We start from the raw sequence: 22,128 nt of genomic DNA on the forward strand, positions 1-22,128 counted from the left end.
ATGCTAAAGCTCACCATTGTGGTTTTAAATGAAGTTCACAGTTTATAGGAATATTATAAAGCTGCACATGAATATGCAAAGCTTAAAAATATTCGAAAGAATGCCTTGGAGCAAATTAGAAGTTCAACCAAGTCGCTTCCAGGTAGTGTGGACATGTCATTTTCAAACTTAGCCAAAGGAAAGACAAAACGTAAGCCAAGCGCATATTTGAGCTTTGACGATGAAGTTGACAGTAGTGATGTTTGTTATAATGCACAACAACGAGAACTTTTGGAACTTATCAAAGAGCAAGATGTTAAAGGAGTGAGGGCGTTCTTTGCACGAGGTCCAACTTTCGAATTAAGCCGACACGAAATAGGAAAAGTTGCCCTTCGATTAGCCATTTTCAACGAACGCACGGACATTGCAGAGATCTTGCTCGAAAATGGTGTCCGGATTGGGAATGCTCTTTTCTCAGCCGTCATCGAGGGTTCCAAAGAATGCGTCGAGCTATTTCTTGACAAGCGCTTCTTTAACAGACTCAAGGGAGATATTGGGCCAACTGATCGCCAAGATGGATTCTTTATGAGCCCATTGATGTTGGCAGTTCAACTCAAGGATTACGACATTATACAGTACATGGTTGGAGAAGGATTTAGAATTGATCGCCCTGAAGATGCAGACGCAAGCGAAGACGAGATTCAATTCTTACTGCACATCAATTCTTATCGTGCCCTTGCAAATCCCTTATACATGGCATATTCTTACCTTTACAACCAACAAAGTGAACACCCAATATTTACTGCATTTAACTTGCACGAGACTCTCGATCGTAAAGCCAAAGTTGATCATGAATTCAAGAGAGATTATGGAGCTTTGTCTAAAGGATGTGAGGAGTTTGCAGTCAGCCTTCTGGAGCAGTGCAGAACAATGGATGAGATAAAGATTTTGACAGATGTGCAGCAAGAAATTGTACACAAAGACACCAACAAGAGAGAAACTCAGTACACTGAGTTTTGTGAAGAGACAGAAGAGGCCAAAGACCTTGCATTTCTTAACATGGCAATAAGAAATAATAACACCAAGGTAAGTACTATAAATCTTACAAAAATTGTGTATTCAGATAAAAAATTGCTGAAAATGGATTCATTTTTTTTATCACTTCAGCTTGTAGCTCATCCATATAGCCAACTCAGACTCAACATAGTCTTACATAATGGAATTTCCCAATTTTTTTGCTGTAAACAAACGTGGAGGAGCTCAAGCCTTTTGAGTAAAGCTGTCTACAGTGTATGCCACACCTTGCTTTTCCCATTTCTGGCAATGATCTACCTTGTTGCGCCAAGTTTATCACTGTCAGTTGGTCTGGCAAATCCAGTCGTGAAATTTATCAGCCACACTGGATCCTTTGCAGTTTTTCTTGTTTTGCTCATCTGCTCAGCTTTTCAAGATCAGTTCAACACAGGAATGGATGCTCCAAGTATTTTAGGTGAGCCCAAGGTGGGATTCAGAGATGAAATTGTCTTATGCTCTTTTCATTGCAACTACTAGTTTGCTTCAATTATTGTGCACTACAAGGAATACAAAGGCCCCCTTATTCTACTATTACCTCTCCTTCTGCATCTCTCCTGTGGTAATATGTAAATGAGTAAGAAAATGAAGAAAGAAAGAAAGAGAGAAAGAAATAGATCTGCAAAATCTCTCCTTTATGTTTCCCTCAGTGTCCTTTCTTGATCTCTTGCATTTCTTTAGCTTGCTCCTGAGCCTGAGCTCTATCTCCCCTGGCACCATTTTATAATATTTGGCCTTCCTTACTGTGGGCCCCTTGCGTGAGTACCCTTAATTCATTGGTACTCTGGGCCTGTTTCATTCCTGTTACATCCTTTGTGTTTGTCTCCTGCCCTCAATCAGGGCTCGAAATTAATTTTTGGATCACTAACCCTTCGGGTTAGTAGACATCTTTTTTACTAACCAAATTATAAGTTTGGTATCCAAGCTCACAAGGTATGATATCTCAAATATTCAACATTTTGATAATAACGACTAGGACAAATTAAAGAGTAGCTGAAAGGTTGACAATTATGTACGTACTTTATTTCCCTCTCATTTACCATGATTAGTCAAGAACAGTACATCTACAGCAAATTCTCTAAAAAGAGTTTGAGTTGATTTAACAACTTGAGTATTCTAAGTATTCCTCTGAGAGTCGGGTCTACGTGCTCTTTGTCCCTAAGTCCACCAATGTTTAAATATTTTGGAAAATTTTACTAACCATGTCGGGTTAGTTGGACACATTTTTAGTAACCAAACATTGAAAATTACTAATCATTGGTTAACGGGTTACCGTTAATTTCGAGCCCTGTCAATTCTCTCTTTGTCTTCACTAATCTTTATTTCTTGTGACCTTACAATTTGTTTTTCTTTTGCAGAGTGGTTGGTCTTTTTGTGGGTGGTTGGCCTGGCAGTACAAGAGCTGAAAGTATTTTACTACCAGGGTGCAAATCTCTACAGACGGCAGTGGTGGAATTTAGTGTCCCTGTTGATGATAACTTTCTTTTTGCTTTCCTACTGCTTCCAAATAATTGCCTATGGCCTAGTGAGGAGCTGGGCAATCCTTGATCAGTTTGGCAAGTTGGTGTCCTCTCTTGGGTACCAGCCTATTTTGATAGCAAACAGTCTATACACAGTGGGCATGGTGCTGAGTTTCTTTCACATCTCCAGTGCTTTCCAAGTAAATGCTACATTTGGTCCCTTACAGCTGTCCTTGTACAGACTGTTCAGAGATGTTATCAAGTTCTTGGTATTCTTTGCTTTACTTTTTATAGCATTTGGGTTTAGTTTGAGGAAACTGTACTCACAGTATAACAGTGTGCTGTATCAATTGGCAAAGGTAAATGGAACAAGCCGCCAAGAACACCACTTTGCAAGGTACACAGCACTGGCTCTTTGAAGGATAAGTACACTGAATGCTCCAGAAATCATTTCTCATTTGCCATTTCACCCCTAAGAGTGCACTCTATAATTTAATTTCTTCCCCACAATATAACCCCTGAATCAAACATAAAGGTCACACAAATATAGGAAATGATCACCAACTAATTAAAGAAGCTCTTGATTGTTGAACAAATTCTCCTGGTGAGCACTGTAGGAATATGTATAGAGAAAAACATGGAGAATATACATTCTGATGTTAGTTAAAGATTTTTTCTTTGCTGTTCTTAAGTATGTAGGAACTCTGACACTGACTATATTTTGAGAATACCAAAAGTACCCTAACCATAATCTTTCTTTGGAAATTGGAGTGAAAACTTATCTTTTTTTATTCTGTAGAGTGGATAAGAGCTTGGGAAGTTTGTTTTGGTCCCTATTTGGTTTGACTGATTTGGACACATTTGCAATTGACAAACCTGAGTTTGGGATCACGCAGCAGACAGGTGTTGCACTGTTTGGCTTCTACCAAGTTCTTATTGTGGTTATTGCTTTCAACATGCTGATTGCAATGATGTCAAGGTCATTTGAAACAATTGTGGTGAGTAATTGCTCTCTTGACATAACAATAAAGAATGCCTTTTGTTTGAGTTATGTGAAAACCAAAACCAAAGTAATCACAACTACCATGCAAACATAACTAAACAAATATCACACGGAGAACTAAAAGTTAAAGTAACAACAAGTAAACTGCCTGAAGCATGGGAAAACGCCAGTAATCAAGTACTGATTGGTTGTGGTCTTGACTTTGATTGGTTGAGAGAAAGGCACAAATTTCCTGGGTCAATCCGAAAGCAAAGTCAAGAAAATCTAATGCAATCCACAATTACTTTCTACAGCGATTGAAGTTGCTTTTATTTAAGGATTGTATGCTATGACGCTAGGACTGCCGCCTTGTTTTTGAAGCAGTCGGGCTACTTTAATTAGATAAAGCAGAGATTACCCAGGGTTTACAATTGAACCAGTAACCCGTAACACCTGTCACGAGTGTCACTGGTAAGTGTTACGGCTGTCAAAGCGCTTCGACTAGTAGACCAACGCCTATTAAATGCAAATAAAAGAACGCCTTTGGGCAGAGATAATTGAGTTTAGTATTGAATGTTAGTCGGTTTTAGTTTTCGAAACGAAAAGCCTGACAGCGAACAATCGCTATGCTTCATAACTTCTCCGCAACGTTGTAGGTTCTAGCCCAGGCCTCCCCAATTAAGATGTCGTCTTCCCACATGCTAAGACACGACCGCTGCGATTTGAATTGGGACTCGCGGGCCTTAAGATACGTAGCCTTAGCTTCGGCTATGTACTTAGCTGTTACGCATGGAGGTGGCACAGCAACGGCTGTACAAAATTTTATTGAGAACCCTGTTACCTGTCTTGATCTTGATACCTTTGTCTGCTAGTGATTTTCTTTACGGCTAGCTTCTAAAAATCTCAGAAGAACTTTGTGTGTAGTTCGATCAACATATGTTTTAGTTGTTTCATTTTCCAGGAAGAAGAAGACGTTCACTGGAAGGTGTCAAGGACTCGTATGTGGATGAACTGGGTGAATAAAGGAAGTGTCCTTCCGCCTCCTTACAACCTTATTCCCAATCCGACAGACCTCGCTTATGTGATCAAGAGAATGAAGGACAAATACCAAGTAAGTGAAAATTAGCGGGAATGTTGGAAGAATTAACAAGGAAGGGGGCCTTTTGTCACTGAGACCCTTTCGGAATAATGAAACTTTTGGTGTCAAAATGTGTAGCTCTTATTCACCTTGAAATGCTCTCCTGATCAGTTTCTCGAGTGAAGAATTTCGCTCACGGGAGCGTGACTTCATCGCGTGTTTTCGAGACAGACAGTCCAGGCTCTCTCATTCTTTTGTTCTCTGTACTTTACCGCCGCTAGTTCTCTCCCTTGCTCCACTCTTTTTCTCGTCCACTCAAACTGAGTACACGAGAAAGGCTAGATTTGTTTTAGCATTCGATTCAGTTTAAGCGGAAGGATTGGCAAGGGATGGATAAAAAGTGAATAGGTATGATACAAGGTGGGGGAAAGTCAGAAAATTGGTAGATTATTTGTTACTTGTTTCAAAGAGCAATCGGTAATTGAGAAAAAAAAATTTTTTCGCTGTCGTCCAACAAACGTGAAACTTTTTGTCCACCTTTCAGAGCCAAGCTACTCCTTATGTAGCTAACAACAACAACGACAAAAAAAGTTTCAAGAACTGGGCGGAAGTTTCGCGAGAAGAACAAGTAAGTTTCTGGACAACCTGAGTAGCTTCCAGTCAGAAAGAATCTGCGATCGTAACGTTTTTAAACCGTTTTGAGAATTAACTGGGAACGGGGTAGCAAAAGAAGGGGGGAGGGATGGGGAGGTCCTGATCCCGTTTCACGCACGAATTTTTAGAAAAATTGATGCGTCACGTATAATTTGAACAGCATTTCATGCCTCACAGATGTTAAAGGGAAAACTTCAATTCTCTCTTATTATGTACATGGTTTCAAAGAAATCTTAAGGTTTTCTTGAAACGACAGAAAAAAATCATGGGTCGCTTTTTTTTCATATGGCAAATTACGCCTCACCCTGGTTCATAAATTCTCGAATCACGCTCACTTTTCTGTCAATTCACGCGTTAGATATTAATTTTGGCCTTATTCATGCATCTAGTACATTACGCATCACGTACGTTTTACAAACCCTTTGCTACCCTGTGAGAACCCCATAGTTTGCAGACCTGCCAGCTTCGTGGACTTTTACGGTAAGTCATATCCTCCGTCATCGTAAATTTGGCTCGACTTCTAAACCTCAATTATTTAATCTGTTTCTCTTTTAAGGACGTGTTGAAGATAAATTTGAGTGCGGCAGAAGACAGAAGGAAATACAAAAGGGAAGTACTCGAGCAGATCGTGGAGAGATATTTACATCAAGTAAGAGAGGAATCCAGGCAGGAAGATTTTGAAAATATTAAAGATATCAAGAATATTCAGGAGTTAATGTGGCAAGAATTGGGAGGCCATGCTGATGGATTCCCAAGATCTCCTTTGAGACGGAGTTTCCGGGCGCAAAAATCTGTGCAGGTATTTGGCTCCGTTTGGAAAAACTGAATTTTAAGTTTCACTTTTATCTCCGAGTAACAACGCGCGCAACAGTTTAGAGGTGACGCATTTACTACTAGACTTAATAATCAAATGGCTGACTGACTGACTGACTGACTGACTGATAAACTGGACACTACTTGCCTGACGGTGTGACTAAAGCTAATTGACTGAAGTTGCATGGAAAGACAAGCAAGGGATTGAATTTTGACAGGTACAGAGAATTTACATGAATAATTTATCAACAAGTTTTGCTAATCAACAAGTTAAATCAACAAGTTTTGCTAATCGCCGCCTGGTTAGCTCAATTGGGAGAGCGCCGGACTCCTGTGCGGGAGGTCGAGAGTTCAATACCGGCCGGACCAACACTCAGGGTCTTAAAATTAACTGAGAAGAATATGCTTCCTTTCTTTAACATCAAGAAATGGTTAGATATTCTAGTCTTCTCGGATAGGGACGAATAAATGGAGGTCCCGTCTCCTGCAGGGTTAGGGGCAGGAGACGTTAATTTCCCACACACGAGATTACTGTGTGATGGATGTCCTCCCCTGGGGTGGTGGGATGGGTGGGTAACAGGACCCCCCAGTGTTTACTACACTGAAGGGGCTATCCTGTATAAATATAGATGTCTGTCTGTCTGTCTAATCCCCAAATGAAGCCCTTGCAAATCCTCATTTCAGTTAAGTTTTCACAGTCGGCAAATATGATTAACGTCGAATTTCAGTGAAGTTTTCAAGTTTGTTTTATCGTCTCAAATATTGTTATTTCAGATAACAGAAGAGACGAGTCTTTGAGAAGTCAGGCAAGCTGACTAAACTGAATCACACATGAGCTGAAATTTCCATGGACTTCTATGATTGTAATTTTCGTGATTATTTCTAACGAGTGGTGTTTAGCATTGGGTGGAACTTACTAATAAGTACGGCCTCGCAATCCTTTCAAGTCTCTCGGTCTATAGATCACTTCTTCACAATGTTGCCGTACGTTGCTTATAATTTCAATACGCAATTACCGCGTTGTAATATTTGTTTGCGGATAGTCGTGTCTGGCGTTGGAGCGGGATCGATGAACACAGCTTACCGCTCTGGTTTTCCTGTAAATCACTTTATCCACTTAGGAGTGGGTGAATAAACTCATTGATTTCCGTCGAGAATTGGAGATTATGTCTTACATTCCAGGCTGCCATTTCGGTCCCTTTATCTTGATAAAACCTTAGTAGGCATTATATAAGTCAGGTTTCCAACAGTGTTTAGTATTGTGATAAAACCGTACCATCAACTAAACTAAAAGATACGTGAATGTTGAGTAGCGTTGTTTAACAAATAAAACTATTCTCAGCAGTACATCATTTTGTGTTCTATATTTCTACAGTCCATCCAGAAGTTGTCTTGCTTTTGGTCCAACTTTACTAGCAAAGAAATAAGCCGGTTTTTCAAGTCCAAGACCGTGGAGATATCGAGCATATTCAGTGTAGACTGCGTGCACCAGGGCAGCTGATTTCAGTGTGTTAAGGACATATTCTAAACAGGATTTTGTTGTTTCATGTCACACGTCTTAAGCGCAGTCTACAGGAGACAGAACAGTTGTCACAAGCCTACGAATTTCCAAGCCTATTCATTCTTGCATAAACAGTAGTGTTAATATCCATTACCGTGGCATAAATTATCATAATTTTCCGCAATTCACCTGGTCACGATGCTAGTTAATCGAAGGCAATCACCCATCCCCCGCCCCTCGCTCGTTGCAATTCCTTTTTGTAGCCTTCCTGTCGTACAACAACATCTTATTTTAAAAGGATACTGTTCTTTTCGTCCGATGGTGAAAGAAAGCCGTATTCTTGGCAGGCTTCGGCAAACAATGCTGCTCGGTCAAAGTAACGCATGCTGCAAATGAACAGAAATACAATTTTAATGACTAACACTTCCAAACTCAGAAAACTTTGAGTTCTTGTTCTTACCTGTAGAGCATATCAAGCGCCCTGTAAAACTTTCCTAACGACAGCAACACCAAAACAGCTTTGCTCTGTAAGAGATTGGGTGTCACAGAAACTTTGATTAAAAACACATATTCAAATATGGAATAAAACATTTGAATATCTCCGTAACACGATTTATCTACGCTTATCACGTGACACAGAGCTGAGGCTCTTAATAGGCCTTTTGCAGCTAGAGATCACGAGCTTAGATACCGCATAGCAACGCCAGACTGGAGAGCAAGCACTGCAGTGATCTCAGTATAGAGGTCACAGAGGTCTGCATTCAAACAAAGAATACAGCGGATAACAGGTCAAAAGGTATCCCAATTCGAGAAATCCAGTAAGAAGTAATCAACAGCTTCCCCGGGGTGTACCAGCAGCAAAATCACACCAAAATTCGTTTTTCGCTGATACACTCCAAGGAAGCTGTTGATTAAAACTTACAAGATTTCTCGAATTGGGATACCCTTTAACTTGTTATCCGCTGTATTCTTTGTTTGAATGCAGACCTCTGTGACCTCTATACTGTCTGAGATCACTGGAGTGCTTGCTCTCCAGTATGGCGTTGCTACGCGGTATCTAAGCACGTGATCTCTAACTGCAAAAGGCCTATTTGATTCTCCATGAAACATTTTTAAACCATTAGCGAGCGGGAGGCAAATATAGTATTTCGTTGTGATATTGTGTTCCACCCTGACCTGTTGACTAGTGTGTGTACTGGAGAGATGCTCAATCCATCTCCTCACCACCTCTGCACAGTCTGGATAGTTCAGAGTAGCCTGCAATAATAATCAGTAAAATCCATTCAACCCTGGAGTCCCAGAACTGATTCACATCTCTCTTCTCCCAACAATATCCATGCATACATTACTCAGCAAACAGGCCAATCACATTACTCACACTTATCAAGAAGTAAATATGATTTGATACTACTCTGGTTTAAGGATTTAATATATGTAACCGGGGGAATTACAATTCATAGACCCTATGAATTGTAGTTCCCCGGCTACATTCATTAAATCCTTAAACCAGAGTAGCATCAAACCGTGTCTGATTGTCCACCTGTTTGCTTTGGGAACTTCAATTTATCAAGTAGTTGTTATCTTGATTTAACACCAAATTCTCATCACAAATTCACAAAGAAACTTGTAGCAGCTGAAGAGAGGAATTAAGAACCAGATCTTGAAGGTTACAGGGTTAAAAAGGCTGCTCTAATCGAATATTTTCTTAAATTCCGAAGTTAATACGAACAAATCATATTCGTGATAGAGGTATTGATATCTAATTCTTACTAATTTTATAAAATTACAATACGGTACAATTTATTTTCGATATAAATAACAAAGATATCAAATACTCCAGATGATGTTGTATGGTGTCCGAAAACTTTGAAGAAATTGTTTTAATCTATACGTTTCAGCGGTGTTCTCGGTTAGAGAGCTTTTCGAATAAAAAAAGAGGTGAATATCACAATTTGCCAATAGGAGCTCAAATAACGAACGAGCAAACTTCCAACAGCACGGGAAACACTTGTGACCGAGTCGCGGTTGGTTTAATATCGCATCTGATTGGTTAAGAGAATGGAACGTGTTCTTTGGATCAATCACAAAGCTTACGAAGGCAAGTTCGGGTTACTTCCGTCACTCTGTTGAAACTTGCCGTATTTGAAGTTTTGCGCGGGAGGAGAAATGGAGGACACACCGAAACAGTATCGGAAATTAATGAATGGGCTGAGTTATCACCTTTGCAAGCCACGCGGCTCGATCCCATTCACCGTATGTCTGAAGATAACGGCAGGCATCCAGGCCCTTGTCAATCAAACAGAGCAGCTGAACTCCCTCTGTACATAGTAACAAAAAGATTAGTGTGAACCCATACAATATCGCCAACTACATTGAACATGCCCGTTAATTGTTCTAATCATGCTCACCTGCAAGTTTACCGCTGGCGATGAGATTTGTGGCCACCAGTTTGATGGTGCTCTGTGAAGCGCCCGACGAACGAATCGTGGCCACAAGACAGGCTCTATGGAGGAAAAAAATTAAAGGGAAGAAAGTCGAAGGAAAGACGTCTTTACAAGGGAAGAGTCTAGTCCATCCTTAGACTCTGGAAGAGTCCTCAAAAAGGTCATCATTTCAAAACCTTGTTTTATCTTCTACTTTTCGTTCAGGATGTCTTTCAATCAGGTGCCGTGAAACAAAAACCAAAGTTATCAAAACAGCCAATCAGGCCAAAAGTAAAAAAGAGACGAACTCAAACCAAATACACGTTAGAGTCCAGAAGCGCGGGAAAACGCGTCACTCAATGCCAGTGGTTGGTTTAAGCTTCAATTGGATTGGCTGTGAAGTTCGCTCGGGTTCTTGTGAACCATCAGAGCGACGCATATCAAAACCAAAGCCAATTCAGAGTACTTTCGACAAATAAACACACAATCACCAAACTCAGTTCTGGAGTCAAATTTTGCTCCAAGTAAATTTATTGAGCAAAAAATTGATGTTCAATAATACCTTAGAGAGTCCACATAATAGTTATCATTGGCGGCATCTGTCTCTAGAAACAACTGCACTGCTCTATCTGCCTGTAACACAATCATGTCATACAACATAAGGCAACATAGTTAAGGCAATAAATGCATCATTAAGCCCTTGTTGCTGACGAGATCGTCCAGCGCTGACCACCACAAAAACGTTCTAGGCATACCTATTACAAAGCCGTACTCTTGACGATAGACCCTAAAGAATATAGTTATTTTTTTTTTCACGTACAAAGTAGGAGAGCCGCGAAGAAGACCTGAGATTGCCATAGCTGTTCATCGAAATTGAAATTGTATCAAAAGATAGACCAGGCGCTACCTGTGATTTTCAACAACTTTAACTAAGTTTATTGAGTATCAAACAACAAGAAACATATGAAACATATGAAACATATTACTGCGAAGGATCGTTCTCATATACGTTTATTGAGTGTATAAAACAAATATAAACTCAAACTGTGTTCCTACTTGTCCCAAGAGCACCAGAGTGTCAGCACATTTTTTTGTGTGTTCGTAGGTGGATCGTTTGCTGTCATGAAGAGCAAGTCGGTCCAACTGACTCCTCTGAGAAAAGATCAAAATATGTACAAATTTGAAAAACAAATTGAATTATTACAAACTCATGTGATGAAATTTTCATAGACTCAAAAACAGGCCATTCGCTTTGAACTGGTCGGTAAAAATCAAAGTTTAGTAATCAAAGTTTAATGTCTTTACGTGGGGCATGGCTACCCATATTGCCCGAGCCAGAGGCTCATGTATGAAACACAAGACAACAACCCACCCACCCCACCCCAGGGGAGGACATCCATCACACAGTAATCTCGTACGTGGGAAATTAACGTCTCCTACCCCTAACCCTGCAGGAGACGGGACCACCATTTATTCTTCCCTATCCGAGAAGACTAGAATATCTAAACCACTTCTTGATGTTATAAAAAGGCAGCATATTCTTCTCAATTATTTTAAGACCCTGAGTGTTGGTCCGGCCGGGGCTCGAACCCTCGACCTCCCGTACATCAGTCCAGCGCTCTATCCATTGAGCTAACCGGTAGGCGGTCCTGTGGGTATGGGCCGATTGATTGCAGGAGCCATGATTAATTAGTTTTTCAGCAAGGGAGAGGAGTAGGGTTACAGCCCTATAGGGGGGGGGGGGAGGTGTAAGGAAGCACACTACTAATTTACTTACTTAAGAGTCGACTCACCTGGAATGCATCAGTGTCACTGAGTATGTCGTAACAAGTGTCTAGGGAGACTGGGTAGCAGCAGCAGGTTTCGCTTCCATTCATACCAGTCTCTTCTTGACCACACATGTCTAGGTCATCGTCGATTGATAACAGGTCCAGGCTCCTGGCACTGAAGCTCCGTCTAAGCTTGGCTGTAGTCTCGGACGGGTTGAAGAGATCAGCAGAGAATGATCGTGCACGATTGTACATGGGTTGATGATCACCCTGCAAGGTAGAGAAAAATCGATAACTGTGAACTAATGAGGACGTTTCAAGCACATCCAGCCATCTTGTGGAGGAAAACTCGGTTGACGCACTGAAATTCAGATTCGGGAGGTCTGGGTTAGAGCGATAGAGGTGGGGTGCGAGAGACTGGGAGAATACTAGCGATAAGCTACTTTCTCATCCAAGAGGAGTAGCAAAGCTGGAAGTCGCGTCATATCATGGATCAGTAGTTGTGTACCACTGAGCTGAGCTCGTTAAGACTAGCCCCATCGTTCCTCCATTCCCCAACCTAAGTGGTATTTTCAGCCGCAGATACTTAAATTCTTCCTTAACTCTTACACGCACCTGATGCTTTACGCACAACAACCTGGCCTTTTCTCGTCTGAGGAAGTGAAGAGCAACTTCCCAAAACGTTGTTTCGGATTCATCTCCATATAAACTGAAACGAGAAATCATAAACAGAGATTTAAGTCAAGCAATACACGTGAAAACGAGATTTGAAACCTACTCGCGGCACTAAAGCTAATACTATAAAGAGATTAGCTTTCATTCGTAATTCACTCGTGTTCCCTGATTTAAAGACGGAGTAGTTCATGCTTTTTTAAAAGTAAATGTTTTGAACCCCAAGAATGTCGTGAAACAGAACATACCAACTTGATTAAAAGATTGAATCTGACCCAAAGCTTTATAACACACTGAACTTACAAAGCAGTAAGGTAGCACTTCTGTGCAGTCCCTAGTGTCGAATTCTGGAGCAGATTTGCAATGGCTCTGTAGAGAAAAAAAATCATTTCTATGAATGTACCGAGTAAACGTCTCTTACGTTTTGCAGCCTTCGATGGCAACAGTTGTGAACTTTAATCAGGAATCTCGTAAGACAGGTGTGAAGTGTAATTTCTTCCTAAAGACAACAACATTTCTTATACTCACGGCGGAATCATTTGTAACTGATCTTCAATAGCACGGAGAGTTTCTTCTTTCTGGATTTCCCTGGATCGATTAAAGTAAATTAAATTTCTTTAATTTTTTTTTTTGTTTTTGTTTGATTGTTTAGGAGTCTCATTACTGGAACATTAATTCTGTGAGATCTCTCCTGCCAAATTGTTTTTGGGGAAGTTTATAAATAAATAAATAAATAAATAAATAAAAGCACACAGAGTAAATACAAAGGTAATGTAAGACTTCAGCTATGGAAATGAAAAACACGAAAAGCTCTACCTTCTACTCAAGAAAGGAGTAAAATTGGTCTTGCCAATAGGATTTTCATAAAAATATACTTAACGAAATTATTTTCTTGATTTGTGCTCCTTTACGTGTATATCTTAAATAAAAAGAACAAACCTAAAGATGAACATCTAAGCACTTTCTTCTCCATAACCCTTTAAACTCTAAAGAGCGAGTAGCATCTACACTAACACTGTTCAATCATTCACTGAGATCACGAGTAGAGACGAAATGATTTCCAACCTGACAGGCTCGTTTGTCTAACAAATTCTCCTTGTTAGTACCAAAGGACAAGTATAAAGATGAGTATAAAGATACTGGATATTGAGGTTAGAGTCTAAAGAGTTTTAATGGAAAGTACAACTCTTTCAAAGTCAGATATGACTGTGTCCTGCAAGCATTACCTCTACACATAGAAAAACTAATAAATCTGTGCCTTACAAGTCTGAAATATCTGTAAGTGAGTATTTGTCCCTTCCAAGTGAGTGCTGTAGAATGGACTTAAGAATGAGACTTGATTTTGGCTCCATGATGTGAGGACACCATAAAGGACCTTAATAACGAAATAGCAAAACAGATGACAATTTACACGGCTGATGCTAATAGAGGACAGACAAAAGTCCAACTGAACCAGCAGTAATCAAATTAGAACACAATCTGTTGCAAATGAAGTGCTTTACACCTCTTTGAGGTTCAATAACGAGAGGGGTCAAATACAAGCACATACCATCAAGATCCATCTGAGCCATAGGTGAGGAAGAGTGTTTTAGATCCATGGTCATGACAAAGATTGCTCCATTAGAGTGGGTGGTTATTGGTAAGTCTGATGCCAACCAGTCTAGGTCAATAAGTGGGGGAGAATCCTTTGGCAGCTTGTAGTTACTGAATATCTCAAACTTATGAAGAAAAAAACTGTACAGTTTAATTTTTTAATCCAACAAGATGCCACAAATCTTGAAATTAACCACAGAAGATAACAATTAAGCCTTTGGCCAACACATTGTTGACATTGACAGTGCAAGGTGATGGAAAGCTATAAAGATGTCATTCTGAGTAGCATATTTTATAATTGTAGCTCTATCATGTGGTTTCATATGTTTGCAATTTATTTAAATTACCTTTTGTAGGTCCCAAATATCAACTCCATCACTGAAGAGCACGCCCAGTTTGAAGTTACCCCGCCCAGGACCAAACTTTATTTTCTTGATGTGTCCTCTGTGTGTTGCAATAGATCTTGTAATGTAAAAAAAAAAGATCAAAATGACTGAAAAAGAAAAATGACTGACAAATGGAAAAACCACAAAAAAAAAACATACTCATTATTCCAATAGCAACATAAGTTTTTCCTCTTTAACAAGATACAAAACTGATGTGTTTACCTGGTGACTCTAGCCTTTAATTCCCAGATACTCAAATTACCATCCACATCACTCAGCACCAAAAAGTCACCTTTCCAAGCTACATAGGTTACAATTCCAAGAGTACTCTGTGGAAGGGTGGAACAAAATCAATTACCAGTGTTCAAACAAAAAAATTTATTTCAACTCAAACAGTCAGTTGAGTTGCATTGTAAAAGTCCTAAATACTAAAAGGGATGGGGAGGATTTACCATACCTTCTGCCACCAGTTCCCCTAACATCCCCTCCCTAACAGTAACTCATTATTATTACACGACTCAGGCAGTCAGAGGGCTAATAACTAAAATCAACCAATCAAAATGCTCTATTGCCGGTCAATATTCTCTCAGTATTGGACCGGGCACTGTCCCGAATGGTCCTGAATGGTCCTGAATGATACTGCACCTGTGTCTCTTTGAACTTCAGTCATATAATAAATCTCTTATTAACCAAGCCTGCTCAGACCTGTACCGGAAGAATATTGGCTCTCGGTCTTTTTTGTACGGACCAAGCGCAGCGAGGTCCGTACTGTCAAGACCTCAGGCCAATATTCTCCCAGTACAGCCCTCGCACTTGGTTAATAAGATATATGTATCATCAAAACGAGACAAAATAACTTTATTGTCCTCAGCAGTTTGTGCAAGAACAACTGACAGAACATTACTAACAGCATGAGTAGCTTACATCACACTGAACTTTGGAGCCATCTTTGATCACTGTTCCTTCCACGACAAAATGATACAACACTCTGTCTTGATCCATACATACAAAGTGCTCTTTTATCCAAGACTGAAGGAAAAAAAAGAACTTGTTAAATATAATCATTAAAAGCTCTTTTGGTGAACCACAAGACAGAAGAGTTACTGATTGTCATAACTGCAATTTGCAACAGTATGTTATCTGTGATTTTACTTAGATTCGATGCAACAATTACTAAGTATGTCATCAAAACTTCCAATGTGAAAGAAAAACCCCAGAAGATTGGTGTCCACTTGAACTAATTACTAAAGATTACAGGTCCTCATTATCGACGCAGCAGAACACGCATTTCTCAACCCGCAGGAATATTTAAGATGAGTTATGGAGTGAGGTTTGCCAGGGATGTCGACCCTTTAAAGATCTTTCACCTGCTTGCATTGCTCTTCAGGGCCTCAGACTTTCCAAGGGGTGAAGAAACACTAGTGCTGATGAGATGAGAGGTGAAACACTAGTGCTGATGAGATGAGAGGTGAAACACTAGTGCTGATGAGATGAGAGGTGAAACACTAGTGCTGATGAGATGAGAGGTGAAACACTAGTGCTGATGAGATGAGAGCAAGGGCCTGTCTCCAGACAAATTGCAAAGTGAAGATGATTTTTTTTAGTAGCTCTATGGGTGAGGGAAGTATTTTCACCTGCGTCTGTGTTTGGTTTGCCCTGCTTGGATCCAAAACATTAGCTGCAATACCAGAAGGACTCTGCTCCAACTGCTGACTCAACTTTTTCTTCAAGTGCTTGGAGTGAAGAGATGGTGACCATTCCTGGAGAGTAAAGGACAATGAAGTTATGGTTCACCATTTGGCCCAGGGCCTTTAACACCCAGAAGCGATGAACATGTAACTTCTCCCAAAATTATCCAAACATAATCCATTATTTTTATAAAAATAACGACACATTTGAAACTAAATTAATTTTATAAGACATGTTTCGGTCGTTCAATGACCATCTTCAGTTGAGAGTAGAACTGATCTGAAGTTACCGGTACATTTGAATTTATAATATAGTACTAACCAAAAGCTATTGAAACTAACAGAATACCCAAAGGTAACAAAAGAGTGTATAATATGACGTGTTAATTAGAACGAAAGAGTTAAATTAATGTGATACAATTGCTTGTTTAAAGAAGGTTGTTCCCAGGACATCTTCAACAATCCCAAGCATGCCGCAATTCCAGCTCTGCTGAATGTTTTAAAGTTATAGATCATGTGACCACAAGATTCCAGGTCAAGATAAAAGAAGCACTACATATTTCCTGGGCGCAACCTTCTTTAAACAAGCAATTTTATCACCTTAATTTAACTCTTTCGTTCTAATTAACACGTGACATTATACACTCTTTTGTTACCTTTTGTATTCTGTTAGTTTCAATAGCTTTTGTTTAGTACTACATTATAAATTCAAATGTAACCTCAAATCAGTTCTACTCTCAACTGAAGATGGTCGTTGAATGACTAAAACATGTCTTATAAATTTAGTTTCAAATGTGTCGTTATTTTTATAAAAATTGCTGTCAAGTCTGTTCCTTTCCAGACCTCTTGGAAATATAATCCATTATCCAAGTTATAAGAATACTCAACCAAAACTTGTGGTTTTTGTACAGACCAAGTGTAACGAGGTCCATGCAAAGACAGCCTCGGGGCCTCTGTTTAAGACTCACCCCAATCATAGTGTAGCACAGTAGGAAGAATAACAACTTGTTCAAAATTTCTGTATTGCAGTATTGTAGTGCAGCAGTAAAAAGAAAAATGCTGACAAAAATGAGTGATCACTATATGATAGTAGCAAGTAAACATTACACAAAGTTTACACATACCAAAGCTGTGATGGATGAAAACTTTGATGCCATCTCCCTGAGTACTGTGAGATTTTTCAAATCCCATAACTGCATTGGTCTGTCCTTAATTACAACAAGAAAATATTGCCTGCAAAAAAACATATATCTTATTAACCAAGTGCGAGGGCTGTACTGGGAGAATATCGGCCCGAGGTCTTGACAGTACGGACCGAGCGCAGCAAGGTCCGTACAAAAAAGACTGAGGGCAGATATTCTTCCAGTGCGGTCCCGAGCAAGCTTGGTTAATAAGAGATTTATTATACGACTGAAGTTCAAAGGGACACAAGTGTGGTATCATTCGGGATAATTCGGGACAGTGCCCGGTCCAATACTTAGAGAGTATTGGACCGGCAATAGCATTTTAATTGGTTGATTTTAGTTATTGGCCCTCTGACTGCCCGAGTCGTGTAATAAAAGTCAAATATTCCAAGAAAAACTACAAATATGGAACAAAGAATTGAATTAGAAATTGCAGTTGAGACTTGGAAGTATTAAGTCTGCTTCTAAAATTTTAAAATAAATTTAAAGTAATTATTACCTAAGTTGAGAAACTTTAACAGCCTCTACAGTTGATTCCTCAGCTGCTTTACCAAGTTCAATAGGTGTTGTTTGACCTGCAATTTGTAAACAATAAACAACACATATAATTGATACAGGGAAATAAAAAATGTCTTGGTCAGAAAAAATTCGGTTCAAAAACACATTTCCTAAAACAGTTCAAGCGTATTCACACCAGTTTTTATGCTGACAAGTTGTAACTCATTTTTGGATGTACTCCCTGAGGCCTGGGCCCAAGAGAAAAAACTCTCCAAGCTACTCCATGTAATTCCTCTGAAACAGAAACAAAAAATGTCATTAATTAAATTAAAAATTCCTAACACATTAAAAACTTGATGTGCAGTCCTCTGGAAAAGCCCCTAATAGAAATAGAATCGGGTAAAAACAAAGACATCACCTTCCCTTACTACATGGTTGACAACCCTCCACTGAACAAAATAAACAAAAATTGTATAATTCATCTCCAATGTATTACCTCAAAGTCCCCCCTCCCAAAAATAGACTATTGCCTGAAATTAGTGGACAATTTATTACACCATGAAACATTGAAATAGGGGAAAGGGACAGGGAAATGAAAGTTATGACAAAAATAATTAAAAAAGTAGTAGAGCGTGCAGCATGCATAGACTTTTGCCACTCATTGTAGCTCATTCTCCAAAGCTCAGCTCAGTGATGCATTATTCAAACTGAATTTTACTCAGAGTTGAAGTCAGTCAATATTCTTACTTCACTGCTCCAGTATGGATGGTATATTCCCGAGTAAGCAGGCCAGTACCAAGATTAAAAACTTGAACACAACCTTGGCTGTTTCCTTTTCAAGAAAAAATTAAAAATCATTTTTAAAAATTGGTGTTTTAAATGTGTTATTGAAAATCATACAAAGCAGAAGCAAAATTGCAGAGTATAGCATATAATGAAGTCTCTTACCAACTGCTAATAACGGCTTGTAACTTGCCCAGTTCTTAGTTGTCAATGGCGGACACATGACAGAGCAAGTCGGAGATGATACTACACTGGACAGGGCTGCCATGATAAACTTGTAATGAACAGAATTTTGAATGACATTTCCAGATGTAAGAGGAGGAGGAATCACATCAGAAAGTGTCAAGTTAGGATTGACATGACACTGTAGCTGTTCAGAGTCTGTGTTGCATGGCAGTGAAGCTTTCAAAGCTTCTTCTGACAAGACTGATGCTTCTCCTTGAAGCCTTTTAGCCTTCAATTCCCATATGATCATCCTTCCATCACTAATCAGAAGGGCAACTTTCCGTTCACTTGTTGGACAGCACATGAAGCCAAAGAGCCGGCTTGATTTGCCGAGACGCAGTGGATCTGACTGGCATTTGTTTTCATAAATGATGTCCACAGATGAATTCGTATCATTACTCCTTTCATCAGGTTCAAAAAAGTAAGGATTGTTCTCTACCCGTCTACGCACTCGCATAATAACACTGCCATTCTCATGTAAACACATGAGGACATCGCGTTGTTGACAAGGGATGACTTGTAGAAAAGAAGGGCTGTTTCTCTCCAGGCTAAAAGAGCAAACTGCCTGGTTGATTTCCATGTCTAAGATCATTACTTCCCTTGGAAACAATGCTAGAAGATGGTGATGAGCAGAAGAAAGGTACGCCAGCTGAAGACAGTCACTCAAAGCAACACTTTCTTCTCCAGCTCTGAAATAGAAAAAGGCAAGAAACAGGGCTTCATTATCCAAAAGACATGTTGACCAAATGTGCTGTCCCCAAAAATTAGTTCTAGCTTTTATTCATTCACTTGTTCACCTAATGGCTGGGACAGTAACTGATATAAGGCATGAAATTTTACTCTTATAATATCTACCAGAGCTTGTATTTATGATGAATGCAAACTGAAAAAAAAAAAACCAATACCAGCAATAATGCTGAGAAAAGAGAGGGGGAGGGGGGGGGGGGTTTCAGGAAATGTAAACTACCTTTCCCAACAGGGATAGTGCCTGAAGACCCCTTCAGTTTTATAACTTGTATGCTTTGTTGAAAGACTCCTAGAGATAAGAAAGACAAAACATATAAATTCTACCTGTTTTTGGAATCGCCTCCTCCCCATAGCCTCATCCTGGAGAGTGCAGACTTGGGTGTGGCTGGTTTATTTGTGTTCTTGCTATCTGGGCCAACAGTTGGTGAGCCAACAAAACTGCCACTGGGTGATGCTGAGCCAGAGCTTGTCAGGTAGAACTTACGGCCATTGCTTTCTGGGGCTTTGCCAATGGAAAAGTCATTGATGAAGAGAATCCAGTCCTGACACATCACTGAAAGTAGAACGAGACAAAATTAATTGTCTTTTGTCAATTTTTGGGAATAAATCTTCCTGGTGTATATGCTCAGCAAAACTGTTGCATAAACTTAGAAAAACTGCATTTTATTAATTTCCACAGACTTAATTACAAGTTAACTGATTCAAAGTGTTAGCTAGGCATCAGAGATGCAGCCAGCCATCAAGTTTTGACAGCTTAATTGCCCTATTTTGTATCCAAACATTGAGAATACTTTCCAATTACTTTTCATTTCTCTCCTGGTACTACCTTTTTCAAGGAAAACCTTTCTGATTTCACACAAGGAAAGCAAGATGGCAATTCACTTTTAACAAAGGACATATTTACATCAGATGCACCACTAAAATGTTTTAAGTGACCTCAATGCAGCCTTGTTATTGGACAACTGCAGTTCATGAAGTCTGACCTGTGTATGATATGCATTCATAAGCTTAAAATTCCAACTTACAGGTGACATTTGAAGGTATGAAAGGATCAAAAGCAAAGCAAAGCAAAGCTTCTTGAAAGGTCTTTTTCCACAGTTTTGTACCAGTATCAGCATTCCAGAGGATCATTGATGATGGAGCATGGAGAACTGCCAATAGATCATGACAGGCATCTTGAGTTCCAAGCCATTCTAGATCAAGAATTGGTCTGTTTCCATCTGAGAACTCAGTCACTGCAGTCCCTTGAGAAATGTCCCAGACAATGACATTACCAGATGTATCTCCAGAGGCAAGACGTAGGATATATGGCGAGTTGCTGTCGTGATGGTAATTATCACGTGCCCATTTCACCTAAAATTAAACAAGGGAAAAGTGGAAACATTTTTACAGATAACAACAATTTCAATAAAACAAGGAAAACATCTCTTGAGGAATCACTCGGGAGAAATGTAAGCTATTAAGATAGAAATTTACCTACCTTTGTGCAAGGGGCAGTGTGCAGGGTCAGCGTTTGAATAACCTGCCAAGAAAGTAAAAAGTGAAGATGATCTTGCACAAACTTAGACACAGAAATTTCTTTCCAAGCTACAGATCGGAACTAAAAATGATTAGAAGATAAACTGATTATCCTCACCTGAACTGATTTGGGATCAAAGACAACCACAAAGTTCTGACAACCATAGGCTATAAGTGACTGTCGTCCCCTTAAAAGCAAACAAAAAAAAATGACAACAAACTTTTCCAACTTTTCTGATGAAATGATATCTTCTTAGAATTAGCCAACAAAATAATATGCAAATTCGAGGGAAAATTTTAGTGTAATATTTGAAAGGGATCTATACTTAATTGCTTGCGGTTTAATATTTACATCACACCGTCATAATTAGCGCAGGATTTTATATGAATCTATTGGGATAGGAAGCAATCACAGTCAAGAGATAACCAGGGTCCTTGCCCTTCTTTCTCTACATCATAGATACGTCCACCACAGCTCAAGGCTTTAAAGTTTTTAAATACAAAAGTTACCAAGAACGTCACTACTTGTGATCGATGTTTGATCTGTACATTGTAAAATAATGGGTTCAATATGTTCAAATTGTACACTGAAGGAAACCCGGCCAGCTGACTCACCAGTCACAAGCTCCTCTGTTATGACCGTGAAGAGCACCGGGCAAAACTCGAGGCGACAGCTTCATGGTCGTTAAAATTGCCTTGCAACCAGTTACATAGGAATAAAAAAAAGTGCACAATGATCGGGTTTTGTAAAAGATGTGAGATCTCGACTCAGTAATCCTTAATTAAACTCTGGGACCACCTCTCATTTCCGCCATTTTGGTTCCTGTTTCTTATTTGCGATAAATTATATAGATTCGTACACGAAATAACCTATATTTCTTTGTAACCGCTGGTCAGTAAAAATTCAAACTGTCTTTAGGGATGGGTAGGAGGGTGATAACAAATTACTTCAAATTTCCTAAAATTATCTATATTTAGAATGTAGTAGCCAGAGTAATTTTTAAAATGTACCAAGATAAAATATAAAATCTAGGAAAGTCGAGAAGAGGTGATGTACTCTTCATTGTTGTTAGTGTCACTACCTTTCCATACCCTGGAAGGGAT

At 39.4% G+C, this 22,128-nt stretch overlaps 2 protein-coding genes across 4 annotated transcripts; one reads left to right on the forward strand and one right to left on the reverse strand.

The window, feature by feature from the left end:
* Nucleotides 1-74: 74 nt before the first annotated feature.
* LOC111342127 (short transient receptor potential channel 4) lies at nucleotides 75-7,384 on the forward strand. 3 transcript variants are annotated; one of them, XR_015989341.1, is made up of 8 exons: nucleotides 75-1,468; nucleotides 2,409-2,907; nucleotides 3,310-3,508; nucleotides 4,454-4,603; nucleotides 5,115-5,198; nucleotides 5,614-5,704; nucleotides 5,781-6,023; nucleotides 6,812-7,384. XR_015989341.1 is itself a non-coding variant. In XM_022949176.2 (8 exons), exons 1-8 carry the CDS (start codon nucleotides 154-156, stop codon nucleotides 6,833-6,835), a joined length of 2,433 nt encoding a protein of 810 aa, XP_022804911.2. In that variant the 5' UTR covers nucleotides 75-153; the 3' UTR covers nucleotides 6,836-7,384. The 3 variants fall into 3 exon arrangements, 2 of the variants coding, with proteins under 2 accessions (XP_022804911.2, XP_088583043.1); XM_022949176.2 differs by lacking the exon at nucleotides 5,614-5,704 and having other exon boundaries at nucleotides 75-1,065; nucleotides 1,147-1,468; XM_088726917.1 differs by lacking the exon at nucleotides 5,614-5,704.
* Nucleotides 7,333-21,871, reverse strand: LOC111342126 (WD repeat-containing protein 11). The gene is made up of 28 exons (XM_022949174.2): nucleotides 21,640-21,871; nucleotides 21,143-21,212; nucleotides 20,987-21,028; nucleotides 20,532-20,859; nucleotides 19,831-20,059; nucleotides 18,700-19,448; nucleotides 18,499-18,583; nucleotides 17,948-18,045; nucleotides 17,753-17,828; nucleotides 17,194-17,302; nucleotides 16,016-16,141; nucleotides 15,306-15,410; nucleotides 14,604-14,710; nucleotides 14,343-14,457; nucleotides 13,952-14,120; nucleotides 13,666-13,777; nucleotides 12,931-12,990; nucleotides 12,706-12,771; nucleotides 12,346-12,439; nucleotides 11,755-12,000; nucleotides 11,018-11,113; nucleotides 10,524-10,594; nucleotides 9,947-10,041; nucleotides 9,759-9,856; nucleotides 8,715-8,795; nucleotides 7,999-8,063; nucleotides 7,842-7,924; nucleotides 7,333-7,534 (listed from the first exon to the last, which is right to left on the reverse strand). Exons 1-28 carry the CDS (start codon nucleotides 21,702-21,704, stop codon nucleotides 7,407-7,409), a joined length of 3,768 nt encoding a protein of 1,255 aa, XP_022804909.1. The 5' UTR covers nucleotides 21,705-21,871; the 3' UTR covers nucleotides 7,333-7,406.
* Nucleotides 21,872-22,128: the final 257 nt, after the last annotated feature.

The sequence above is a fragment of the Stylophora pistillata genome, chromosome 1, assembly GCF_964205215.1.
Source record: "Stylophora pistillata chromosome 1, jaStyPist1.2, whole genome shotgun sequence".
Classification (NCBI taxonomy): Eukaryota; Metazoa; Cnidaria; class Anthozoa; order Scleractinia; family Pocilloporidae; genus Stylophora; species Stylophora pistillata.

Excerpts from the sequence above, each read along its gene's own strand:
- LOC111342127 (XM_088726917.1), top strand. The coding sequence starts at position 154 with ATGTCATTTTCAAACTTAGCCAAAGGAAAGACAAAACGTAAGCCAAGC. Across the intron at positions 3,509-4,453 it reads GGTCATTTGAAACAATTGTG|GAAGAAGAAGACGTTCACTG; the intron begins GTGAGTAATTGC and ends TTCATTTTCCAG. Across the intron at positions 5,199-5,780 it reads AAGTTTCGCGAGAAGAACAA|GACGTGTTGAAGATAAATTT; the intron begins GTAAGTTTCTGG and ends TTCTCTTTTAAG.
- LOC111342126 (XM_022949174.2), bottom strand. The coding sequence starts at position 21,704 with ATGAAGCTGTCGCCTCGAGTTTTGCCCGGTGCTCTTCACGGTCATAAC. Across the intron at positions 14,121-14,342 it reads ATATTTGGGACCTACAAAAG|TTTGAGATATTCAGTAACTA; the intron begins GTAATTTAAATA and ends TTTCTTCATAAG. Across the intron at positions 12,991-13,665 it reads CTTACAGATATTTCAGACTT|GGAAATCCAGAAAGAAGAAA; the intron begins GTAAGGCACAGA and ends TAATCGATCCAG.